At 48.3% G+C, this 12,655-nt stretch overlaps 1 protein-coding gene across 2 annotated transcripts in view; it reads left to right on the forward strand.

Annotated features, from left to right (window-relative positions):
• ttll12 (tubulin tyrosine ligase-like family, member 12) overlaps window positions 1–12,655 on the forward strand; it is a 183,199-nt gene that overhangs the window by 145,215 nt on the left and 25,329 nt on the right. For both annotated transcript variants that reach the window (XM_034165451.1, XM_034165452.1), the window contains one exon: window positions 11,938–12,089. In XM_034165451.1, coding sequence (XP_034021342.1) covers window positions 11,938–12,089 — 152 coding nt within the window. The remainder of the gene's footprint in view (window positions 1–11,937; window positions 12,090–12,655) is intronic.

The raw sequence follows: 12,655 nt of genomic DNA on the forward strand, positions 1-12,655 counted from the left end.
TGAGGTCACACAGGTAATCAATGAAGCAAGGTGACTGTGGTTTGGGGGAGCGCTGTTTCAACAGCCTGTTTTTTGTTCAGACGTCTGTTAATTCAAAGTAGATTAGATGTGATACAATTTATGATTACAGATGTTCCGTATGTGTATTTTAGACAGGAAAGTCTCCATTTAGCATAAACATTTTTCTACAATATTATGCCTAAAAAATTTGACAACAGATATAGAAGTAAAATTTTCTTTTATTTAGAAATCTTTTTTCCCATCCCATGTGGGTCTACAGCTTTTCAGATAAAGACTTGCAATCATTTGCTTTGAATAAAAAGTGAAGAATTAGCAATCACAAGAAACTGACTTATAAATGATTAAATATATACAGAATGTACACTACTTTGTTTTCAGTGATTTTAGAGCAAACTCCTGAATTTAAGCACGCTGTGCTGCTGAAATATTTGTTTTCATACACAAACACACCATGACAGGAATAAATGATCATTTATAAGAAAAGGTGGTGCGTGAACAAACCATTCTGTGTCGTCCTCCTCAGCGCTGTTACTGTCAGCTGACAGCTGCAGCTTCATCCTCTTTCTGTCACGTTCGGCTGGAACATACACAGTTTGGAGCCGTCATTATTTTTACCGTGGCTTTGTTGATCAGAAACTTCCTCATCTTCTTCAAAAACAATCGATATGTCACTTAAATCTTCGCTATAATCACGCACTATGCCTTCACTGTCCGTGTCTGCCATGTTGGTAAACAGAGCGGCGCTGCGAGACATCTACTCGAATGACGTCGCAGCGAAAAAGTAGGTCAACTTGGAGGCGGTAAATTCAAATTCTCAGATGGATAACGAAATGTCTAAATACTTGTTCAGTGTAATTTTATGGTAAAAAAAAAAAGCTTTTTATTTTTCAAGAATATGTAAAAACGTCATAGCGTGGCAGGGACCCTTTAACCAACAATGATTTTGAGGACAGTGATCTAATGTTAATGAGACCCACTCTAAGGACCTCAGTGGGGTTGACAGTTGGACTGTTTGAGTTTAGGGGTGGTTCCAAAGTAGCATATATAAGATGCCTAGAAGTAGGTTTAGGTTTGAGACATTCCATGCACGTTGTACAACCCCTGGCAAAAATTATGGAATCACCGACCTCGGAGGATGTTCATTCAGTTGTTTAATTTTGTAGAAAAAAAGCAGATCACAGACATGACACAAAACTAAAGTCATTTCAAATGACAACATTCTGGCTTTAAGAAACACTATAAGAAATAAAGAAAAAAAAATTGTGGCAGTCAGTAACGGTTACTTTTTTAGACCAGGCAGAGGGAAAAAAATATGGAATCACTCAATTCTGAGGAATAAATTATGGAATCACCCTGTAAATTTTCATCCCCAAAACTAACACCTGCATCAAATCAGATCTGCTCGTTAGTCTGCATCTAAAAAGGAGTGATCACACCTTGGAGAGCTGTTGCACCAAGTGGACTGACATGAATCATGGCTCCAACACGAGAGATGTCAGTTGAAACAAAGGAGAGGATTATCAAACTCTTAAAAGAGGGTAAATCATCACGCAATGTTGCAAAAGATGTTGGTTGTTCACAGTCAGCTGTGTCTAAACTCTGGACCAAATACAAACAACATGGGAAGGTTGTTAAAGGCAAACATACTGGTAGACCAAGGAAGACATCAAAGCATCAAGACAGAAAACTTAAAGCAATATGTCTCAAAAATCGAAAAATGCACAACAAAACAAATGAGGAACGAATGGGAGGAAACTGGAGTCAACGTCTGTGACCGAACTGTAAGAAACCGCCTAAAGGAAATGGGATTTACATTCAGAAAAGCTAAACGAAAGCAATCATTAACACCTAAACAGAAAAAACAAGGTTACAATGGGCTAAGGAAAAGCAATCGTGGACTGTGGATGACTGGATGAAAGTCATATTCAGTGATGAATCTCAAATCTGCATTGGGCAAGGTGATGATGCTGGAACTTTTGTTTGGTGCCGTTCCAGTGAGTCATTGATGATATGGGGCTGCATGTCAGGTAAAGGCACTGGGGAGATGGCTGTCATTACATCATCAATAAATGCACAAGTTTACGCTGATATTTGGGACACTTTTCTTATCCCATCAATTGAAAGTATGTTTGGGGATGATGAAATCATTTCTCAAGATGATAATGCATCTTGCCATAGAGCAAAAACTGTGAAAACATTCCTTGCAAAAAGACACATAAGGTCAATGTCATGGCCTGCAAATAGTCCGGATCTTAATCCAATTGATTGGTGGAAGTTGAAGAAAATGGTCCATGACAAGGCTCCAACCTGCAAAGCTGATCTGGCAACAGCAATCAGAGAAAGTTGGAGCCAGATTGATGAAGAGTACTGTTTGTCACTCATTAAGTCCATGCCTCAGAGACTGCAAGCTGTTATAAAAGCCAGAGGTGGTGCAACAAAATACTAGTGATGTGTTGGAGTGTTCTTTTGTTTTTCATGAGTCCATATTTTTTTCCTCTGCTTGGTCTAAAAAAGTAACCGTTACTGACTGCCACAATTTTTTTTCCTGATTTCTTATAGTGTTTCTTAAAGCCAGAAAGTTGCCATTTGAAATGACTTTAGTTTTGTGTCATGTCTGTGATCTGCTTTTTTTCTACAAAATTAAACAACTGAATGAACATCCTCCGAGGCCACCAATATACAGGAAATGTTGCCGGTGCACAGGACAGGAGGGTTACAGAAACAGACACCACACCCATCTCTGGATGGAGCTGCACCTCAAACAGAGAGAAAAAAAAAACTATCAGGCATCAGAAAGACAAAAAATACTGTATAATTTGTCAGCATTAAACAATAAGAAAAACAGAAGAAAAACTAAGGTGTCGGCCACTAGCCCTAAGCTTCACTAAAACTCCCAGAATTTAGATAAATTTGAGGCCGTGGCACGCTCTGTTTACTAATAAAATGAATTAAAGAGAGTAAAAAGCACAGTAACATACTATGCCAGTATGCTAGCCATACGAAAGGGAAAATAAATGCATCTTAAGTCTGGACTTGAAAGTCTCTACAGAATCTGTTTTATTGACACAGGGAGATCATTCCACAGAACAGGGACACGATAAGAGAAAGCTCTGTGACCTGCAGACTTTTTATTCACTCTAGGGACACAAAGTAGTCCTGCACCCTGAGAACGCAAAGCCCAGGCCGGTACATAGGGTTTAATTAGGTCAGCTAGGTAGGGAGGTGCCAGTCCGTGAACAATTTTATAGACTAGTAACAGAACCTTAAAATCTGATCTCACTGGGACAGGAAGCCAGTGGAGAGACGCCAAAATAGGTGTAATGTGGTCAAACTTTCTGCTTCGTGTCAGAAATCTGGCAGCAGCATTTTGAACCAATTGGAGAGCCCTAATGCTAGACTGCTGTAAACCAGAAAATAGAACATACCAGTAGTCCAATCTTGAAGAGATAAACACATGAATCAGTGTCTCAGCATCAGCCAAAGACAGGGTGAGACGAATCTCTAATGTGGAGGTCAAAGGACAATGTACGATCAAAAATTACCCCATGGCTCCTCACTTTGTCAGTGTGATGTATGACACACAAGCCGAGGCTAAGCGTTAACTGGTCAAATTGATGCCAAGATCTCACTGGACCAAGAACCAGCATTTCAGTCTTATCAGGGTTTAAAAGCAGGAAGTTTATAGACATCCAACTTCTCACTGCTGCAAGGCGATCTTCTAAGGATTTTATGTGAATGAGATTACCAGCAGTTATCAGCATGTACAACCCCTGGCAAAAATTATGGAATCACTGGCCTCGGATGATGTTCATTCAGCTGCATCCTGTGTCCATTCTTTCTTTGGTGTCTAAAGGTGTTTGACTCTGACGGGGCGTGTGTCCTGTATCGGTGTAGTTGGTTCTTCTTCTGGCTGTGCGGTTGCTCTGTGGGCCTCCTGAGTAGTGCTGCACATCCCCACTGGGACCGAGATGCTCTGTGCCGCCTTGTAGCGCTGCTGTGGCTCCGGGTCCACTACAGGCAGCAGTTTTGGTCCATGTAGCACTAATGGAACTCTGCAGTCATCGATGACGCTGTGCACTCAGTACCATAAGCATTTGGACACTTCTTACGTTACCGCTGTGCATGACAACGGTGGAGTTGAAACAAAACAGTCCAGTTTTATCGAATTTCAGTTGTAATTCAAAAAACAAAATGTCACTGTCCGAATAATTATGGACTTAGCCAGTGGGTGTGGCCATTGTCACTGTAGCAGCGTGAAAGCTGTGTGCCTGATGGAATGGAACTCATTTCAAGCGATGTGATGTATTTTTGTTCATAATTCAGAGGAAGCCTTTTTAGTAACTCTGATACAGTGGGGTAAAACTGACACGGTGCATAAAACAATCACAGTGCTGATTCACACGTACAGTGGGGCAAAAAAGTATTTAGTCAGTCCCTGACTGTGCAAGTTCTCCTACTTAGAAAGATGAGAGAGGTCTGTAATTTTCATCATAGGTTCACTTCAACTGTGAGAGACAAAATGAGAAGAAAAAAAAATCCAGGAAATTACATTGTAGGATTTTTAAATAATTTATTTGTAAATGATAGTGGAAAATAAGTATTTGGTCAATAACAAAAGTTCAACTCAATACTTTGTAACATAATCTTTGTTGTCAATGACAGAGGTCAAATGTTTCCTGTAAGTCTTCACCAGGTTTGCACACACTGTAGCAGGTATTTTGGTCCATTCCTCCATGCAGATCTCCTCTACAGCAGTGATGTTTTGGGGCTGTCGCTGGACAACATGGACTTTCAACTCCCTCAACAAATTTTCTTTGGGGTTGAGGTCTGGAGACTGGCTTGGCCACTCCAGGACCATGAAATGCTTTTTACGGAGCCAGTCTTTAGTTGCCTGAGCAGTGTGTTTGGGATCATTGTCATGCTGGAAGACCCAGCCACGTTGCATCTTCAATGCTGTCACTGATGGAAGGAGGTTTTGGCTTAAAATCTCATGATACATGGCCACGTTCATTCTTCCCTTAACACAGATCAGTCATCCTGTCCCCTTTGTAGAAAAACAGCTCCAAAGCATGATGTTTCCACCCCCATGCTTTACAGTAGATATGGTGTTGTTGGGATGCAACTCAGCATTCTTCTTTCTCCAAACACGACGAGTTGAGTTTTTACCAAAATGTTCTATTTTGGTTTCATCTGACCACATGATATTCTCCCAATCCTCTTCTGGATCATCCATATGCTCTCTGGCAAACTTCAGACGGGCCTGGACATGTACTGTCTTAAGCAGGGGGACACGCCTGGCACAGCAGGATTTGTGTCCCTCTCTGTGTAGTGTGTAGCCTTTGTTACTTTGGTCCCAGCTCTCTGCAGGTCATTCATCAGGTTCCTCCGTGTAGTTCTTGGATTTCTGTTCACTGTTCTCATGATCATTTTGACCTCACGGGATGAGATCTTGCGTGGAGCCCCAGAATGAGGGAGATTATCAATGGTCTTGTATGTCTTCCATTTTCTTACAGTTGCTCCCACAGTTGATTTATTCACACCAACCTACTTGACTGTTGTAGATTCACTCTTCCCAGTCTGGTGCACATCTACAGTTTTCTTCCTGGTGTTTGAGTTTGTAGTTCCAACAGGTGCCATTAATACAGGTAACAGGTGGAGGACAGAACAGCTTCTTAAAGAAGAAGTTACAGTTCTGTGAAAGTCACAAATCTTGCTTGTTTGTGGGTGACCAAATACTTATTTTCCACCATAATTTACAAATAAATTCTTTAAAAATCCTACGATGTTTTGTCTCTCATAGTTGAAGTGAACCTATGTTGAAAATTACAGACCTCTCTTGTTGTGTGGGCCGCTGAAGAAGAGGTACTGCTGGCCCACCACCACCAGATGGCACCCTGCTTGAAGTGCGGGCTTCAAGCACGAGAGGGCGTCATAGCAACCGGGAGTGACAGCTGTCACTCGTCATCAGCACCAGCTGTCATTCAACCACATCACATCACCACCACCATAAAGGCCGGACTGCAACTCCACCTCCCCGCCGAGAAATCAGCTACCTTGGAGGTAATTCTCTGCTGTATCTAAAACTGTGTCATAGTCTGAACTCTTTTTGCAGCCGCTTTCCTGTGGTGTGCCTTATCTGCTGGATTGGCGTTTGGTGTGATCAGCGACGGCTTTGCTTCACACTCCAACCAGATAAGTGGTTAGACAGGAGCTGCACGAGTGTGTGATTGGAGGTGGAGTTGCTCCCTCCCATAAGAACACAGACGGTGGAATTACTGAGTGTGCGAACTCACACTCATCAAAACTGTTTGTTCTCTGCCAGCAGTACCCGGTCTGACAGCTGGAGACGGTGGCCACCTGGGGCTCCAGGACTTGGCGGCTCTGGTGTTCTTCAGATCCGTTGGCGGTGAGGGCCGTGTGGGATCCGGCTCGGTTCAGGACAGACGTCTCCTATCCTCAAGCCTGCCCACACGTCACTCAACATTTAATTGTCTGTGGTACCAAAACTATATTTGTCTGTATTCCGTTGTGCACTTCACAACATTAAATTGTTACTGTTTGGCTTATCCATTGTCCGTTCATTTAACGCTCCCTGTTGTGGGTCTGTGTTCCTACACCTTCACAACAGGATTTCTCGGCTAGCGTCATGGATCCTGAGGGGCGTCAACCATCGCTTGAACAGCCAAAGGAAGAGCAAGGTGCACAGGAGGCGTGTTAGGTGAGCTGCAGCAAATCTTGACCGCTTTCACTGCTCGGCTGGACTTAGTCACCGAGCAGAATGTGATTCTCAATCGGAGGATGGAGGCTCTCACCGCCCAGGTGGAAGCGCAGGCTCAGGGCGCTGCTGCAGCACCTCCTCCTGCTGACCGGAGGCCTGAGACAGACATTCCGAGGGTCATTCAACGAACCCCCCCCACCATCCCCTGAAGCTTACATAAGCCCTCCGGAGCCGTACGGAGGCTGTGTTGAGACGTGCATGGACTTTTTAATGCAGTGCTCGCTTGTCTTTTCACAGCGTCCCGTCATGTACGAGTCAGACGCCAGCCGGGTGGCTTACGTAATAAACTTGCTTCGAGGAGAGGCACACGCCTGGGCTACGGTGCTCTGGGAGCAGAATTCACGGCTCCTAACGACGTATACTGGGTTTGTGAGGGAGTTCAAGCAGGCTTTTGATCACCCCCATAGAGGCGAATCTGCATCAAACTTGCTGCTGTCAATCAGACAGGGGCGTCGGAGTGCAGCGGAGTATGCAGTCGACTTCCGCATCGCGGCAGCAAGGTCCGGCTGGAACAACGTTGCACTCCACGCCGCCTTCGTAAACGGACTGTCTCCGGTCCTGAAGGAGCATCTACTGGCTAAGGATGAACCGCAGGATTTCGATGGGCTTGCTGATCTGGTTATACGATTAGATAACCGATTAGAGGAACACCGTCGGGAGCAGGGCGGGGGCGTGGCCGGGCACGAGCTGTCCCTCTTCCTTCCCGGGTCCGAAAGGGTGCAGTCTTCCCCACGCTCCACAGCCCGTGACTCTCATGTGGCAACAGCTCCCCCTGCTGACGAAGCTATGGACACGAGCAGGGCTAAAGTCAATACAAAGCTCAGACAACGGAGGCTGGTCCGCGGGGAGTGTTTTTTCTGTGGCTCGAGTGAGCATCTACAGAGGAACTGCCCCAAACGGTTAAACGACAACGCCCGCCCTTAGAAGCTGGGCTAAGGGTGGGCCATAATACGCATGCGGGGAAACCCCGTAAATCTGCACGCATCCCAGTTACGATCCTGAGTGGGGATCTGACCCTTCACGCCCCAGCACTGGTATACACGGGGTCGGAAGGGAATCTGCTGGACAGCAGATGGGCAAGGGAAGTCAGGCTCCCTCTAGTGGCTCTACCTTCGCCTTTGAAGCTATGGGCACTAGATGGCACCCTTCTTCCATTAATCACACACCAATCACAGGGAGGAGATTGTGTTTTATGTCACACCTTCTACCTCCCGTGTGATTTTGGGTTATCCTTGGATGATAAAGCACAATCCCTGGATTGATTGGCCGTCTGGGGTTGTGGCTCAGTGGAGCGAAACCTGCCACCGGGAATGTCTCGGATCCTCGGTTCCGCCTGGTGTGACAGCTAGTGAGGAGGTCAAAGTCCCCCCCAATCTGACAGCGGTGCCAAGTGAGTACCACGATCTTGCTGATGTTTTCAGCAAGGATCTGGTGCTCACCCTTCCCCCGCACCGTCCGTACAATTGTGCCATTGATTTGATCCCGGGCGTTGAGTACCCGTCCAGCAGGCTGTACAACCTCTCACGTCCTGAATGCAAATCAATGGAGACCTACATCCGGGACTCATTAGCTGCCGGGCTGATCTGGAACTCCACCTCCCCGATGGGTGCTGGTTTCTTTTTTGCGGGCAAGAAAGATGGTGGACTCCGTCCATGCATTGATTACAGGGGGCTGAACGAAATCACGGTTCGCAACCAATACCCTCTGCCCCTGTTAGATTCAGTGTTCACGCCCCTGCATGGAGCCCAAATTTTCACAAAACTGGATCTTAGGAATGCGTACCACCTGGTTCGGATCCGGAAGGGAGACGAATGGAAGACGGCATTTAACACCCCGTTAGGTCACTTTGAGTACCTGGTCATGCTGTTTGGCCTCACAAACGCCCCCGCGACGTTCCAAGCTTTGGTAAATGATGTCTTGCGGGACTTCCTGCATCGGTTTGTCTTCGTATATCTAGACGATATACTCATCTTTTCCCCGGATCCTGAGACTCATATTACACATGTATGTCAGGTCCTGCAGCGGTTGTTGGAGAACCAGCTGTTTGTGAAGGGCGAGAAGTGCGAGTTCCACTGTACTTCTTTGTCCTTCCTGGGGGTCATCATCTCCTCAAACTCCGTCGCACCTGATCTGGCTAAGGTAGCGGTGGTGAGAGACTGGCCCCAACCAACAAACCGTAGGAAACTGCAACAGTTCCTCGGTTTTGCTCATTTTTACCGGAGGTTCATCAAGGGCTATAGTCAGGTGGTTAGTCCCCTGACAGCCCTGACCTCCACAAAAGTCCCCTTCACCTGGTCGGATCGGTGCGAAGCCGCGTTTAGGGAGCTGAAACGCCGGTTCTCGACTGCGCCAGTTCTGGTGCAGCCCGATCCAAGTCGCCAGTTTATAGTCGAAGTGGATGCCTCTGACTCAAGGATAGGAGCCGTGCTGTCCCAGAGCAGGGAGTCCGACAAGGTTCTCCACCCTTATGCCTATTTTTCCCGCAGGTTGACCCCGGCTGAAAGGAACTATGACATCAGCAATCGGGAACTTCTTGTGGTGAAGGAGGCTCTGGAGGAGTGGAGACACCTGTTGGATGGAGCTTCGGAGCCATTCACGGTTTTCACAGACCATCGGAACCTGGAGTACATCCGGACCGCCAAGCGTCTGAGCCCCAGGCAAGCCCGCTGGTCACTGTTCTTCGGGCGTTTTGACTTTCGGATCACATACCGCCCCGGGACGAAGAACCAACGGTCTGACGCCCTGTCCCGGGTGCACGAAGAGGAAGTCGGGACCGAGCTGTCAGACCCGACCGAAACCATCATCTCCGAGTCCACTGTTGCGGCCACCCTCACCTGGGACGTGGAGAAGACCGTCCGGGAGGCCCTGACGCGGAACCCGGACCCGGGGACGGGCCCCAAGAACAGACTGTACGTCCCACCAGAGGCCAGAGCTGCAGTCCTGGACTTCTGTCATGGTTCCAAGCTCTCCTGCCACCCAGGGGTGCGAAAAACCGTGGCAGTTGTCCGGCAGCACTTCTGGTGGGCATCTCTGGAAGCCGACGTCCGGGAGTACGTCCAGGCCTGCACCACCTGCGCCAGGGGCAAAGCGGACCACCAAAAAACCCAGGGTCTCCTCCAGCCTTTGCCCGTGCCTCATCGCCCCTGGTCTCACATCGGCCTGGACTTCGTCACGGACCTCCTGCCGTCCCAGGGCAAGACAACCATCCTCACGATAGTGGACCGGTTCTCCAAGGCTGCCCACTTTGTGGCCCTCCCGAAGCTCCCGACGGCCCAGGAGACTGCAGACCTCCTGGTCCACCATGTCGTGCGTCTGCATGGGATTCCATCGGACATTGTCTCAGACCGTGGTCCTCAGTTCTCCTCCCAGGTCTGGAGGAGTTTCTGCAGGGAACTGGGGGCCACCGTAAGCCTCTCGTCCGGGTACCACCCCCAGATGAACGGGCTGGCAGAGCGGATGAATCAGGAATTGGAGCAGGCCCTCCGCTGCGTGACCTCCGCGCACCCGACGGCCTGGAGTGACCATCTGGCCTGGATCGAGTGTCATCTGCCACCGGCCTCTCCCCATTCGAGATATGTTTGGGGTACCAGCCCCCATTATTTCCATTGGTGGAGGGAGAGGTCGGGGTGCCCTCAGTCCAGGCCCATCTGAGAAGGTGCCGTCGGGTGTGGCGTACCGCCCGCTCTGCCCTGCTCAAAGCCCGGACGAGGGCTAAGGCCCATGCAGACCGCTGGCGTGCCCCGGCCCCTACGTATCAGCCCGGGCAGGCGGTTTGGCTATCCACAAAAGACATTCCCCTACAAGTGGAATCCCAAAAGCTAAAGGACAGATTTATCGGACCCTTCACCATCCTAAAAGTCCTCAGCCCTGCCGCAGTGAAGCTGAAGCTGCCAGCTTCACTGCAGATACATCTGGTTTTTCATGTGTCAAGACTCAACCCCTGCCACTCCTCTTCCCTCTGTGCCCCCGGACCGGCGCCGCTGCCTGCCCGGATCATTGACGGGGAGCCGGCTTGGACTGTGCGCTGGCTCCTGGACGTCCGTCGGAAGGGCCGGGGGTTCCAGTATTTGGTGGACTGGGAGGGGTATGGACCCGAAGAACGCTCCTGGGTGAAGAGGAGCTTCATCGTGGACCCAGCCCGCCCGTTGGGGGGGGGTCCTGTTGTGTGGGCCGCTGAAGAGGAGGTACTGCTGGCCCACCACCACCACCAGATGGCGCCCTGCTTGAAGTGCGGGCTTCAAGCACGAGAGGGCGTCATAGCAACCGGGAGTGACAGCTGTCATCAGCACCAGCTGTCACTCATCCACATCACATCACCACCACCATAAAGGCCGGACTGCAACTCCACCTCCCCGCCGAGAAATCAGCCACCTTGGAGGTAATTCTCTGCTGTATCTAAAACTGTGTCATAGTCTGAACTCTTTTTGCAGCCGCTTTCCTGTGGTGTGCCTTATCTGCTGGATTGGCGTTTGGTGTGATCAGCGACGGCTTCGCTTCACACTCCAACCAGATAAGTGGTTAGACAGGAGCTGCACGAGTGTGTGATTGGAGGTGGAGGTGCTCCCTCCCATAAGAACACAGACGGTGGAATTACTGAGTGTGCGAACTCACACTCAACAAAACTGTTTCTGTTCTCTGCCAGCAGTACCCGGTCTGACAGCTGGAGACGGTGGCCACCTGGGGCTCCAGGACTTGGCGGCTCTGGTGTTTTTCAGATCCGTTGGCGGTGAGGGCCGTGTGGGATCCGGCTCGGTTCAGGACGGACGTCTCCGATCCTCAAGCCTGCCCACACGTCACTCAACATTTAATTGTCTGTGGTACCAAAACTGTATTTGTCTGTATTAAATTGTTACTGTTTGGCTTATCCATTGTCCGTTCATTTAACGCCCCCTGTTGTGGGTCCATGTTCCTACACCTTCACAACACTCTCTCATCTTTCTAAGTAAAGGAACTTGCACAATCAGGGACGGACTAAATACTTTTTACCCCACTGTACGTTTGAATCAGCACTGTGATTGTTTTATGCACCGTGTCAGTAAATACAAATTTTTATTGGTTTGCTTTCTCTGTTTTCATTGATGACATAGTGTGTGTGTGTGTGTTTTGTGTGTGTGTGTGTGTTTTGTTTTGTTTTCCAGGTGGTGTGTAAGTACTTGGAGGATCTGGTCCTGTTCCACAAGGAGGACGTTGGAATGGTGAAGTTCGACATTCGCTACATGCTGATGTTGCGCTCTGTGCAGCCTCTGTGCCTCTACTCCTACAATGTGTTTTGGTTGCGCTTTGCTAATAAGTAAGTCCTGTAGAGCCCCATTGGTGCCGGTGCTTATGTCTGTATTCCGTAGCATCACGCGGATGAGAGTGTAAGACTCCCCCTGGATGTGGCGCCAGTCCCACACAGGTTACTTCCTCAGCCGAGTCCAGTTCCCATTTACAGCGGAGTGGACTGAGACCATGTCGATTGTTAATCCAAGGACGCTGACGGATAGCATGAGCAGGATTCAAACCCAGTTCTACATTTTGGCAGACGTGCTCCTTATCCACTCAGCTAGCTGCTCTGCAGCCCTATTAGCTGCTTTGCTAATAGATATATAATAATAATAATAATCTCTGCATTTTTCTGCCGTCCAGATGTCAAAGAAACGCACCTTCTAAGGCCACAGTAGTCAGTGTGTGGCCGATTCAGCAAACGTAGCGTGTCTGTGAGTTACCCTACGGTCACATTAGCTACGTGACAGCAAATGACAGAGGCAAAGACACTTATAAGCATAAAAACAGTTTTTTGTAACAAGATAGATAGTAAATGGACTACATTTTATATAGCACGTTTCAATCTGAATCAGCAGCTGAAAGGGCTTT

This window comes from Thalassophryne amazonica, unplaced genomic scaffold (assembly GCF_902500255.1).
Source record: "Thalassophryne amazonica unplaced genomic scaffold, fThaAma1.1, whole genome shotgun sequence".
Lineage (NCBI taxonomy): Eukaryota > Metazoa > Chordata > Actinopteri > Batrachoidiformes > Batrachoididae > Thalassophryne > Thalassophryne amazonica.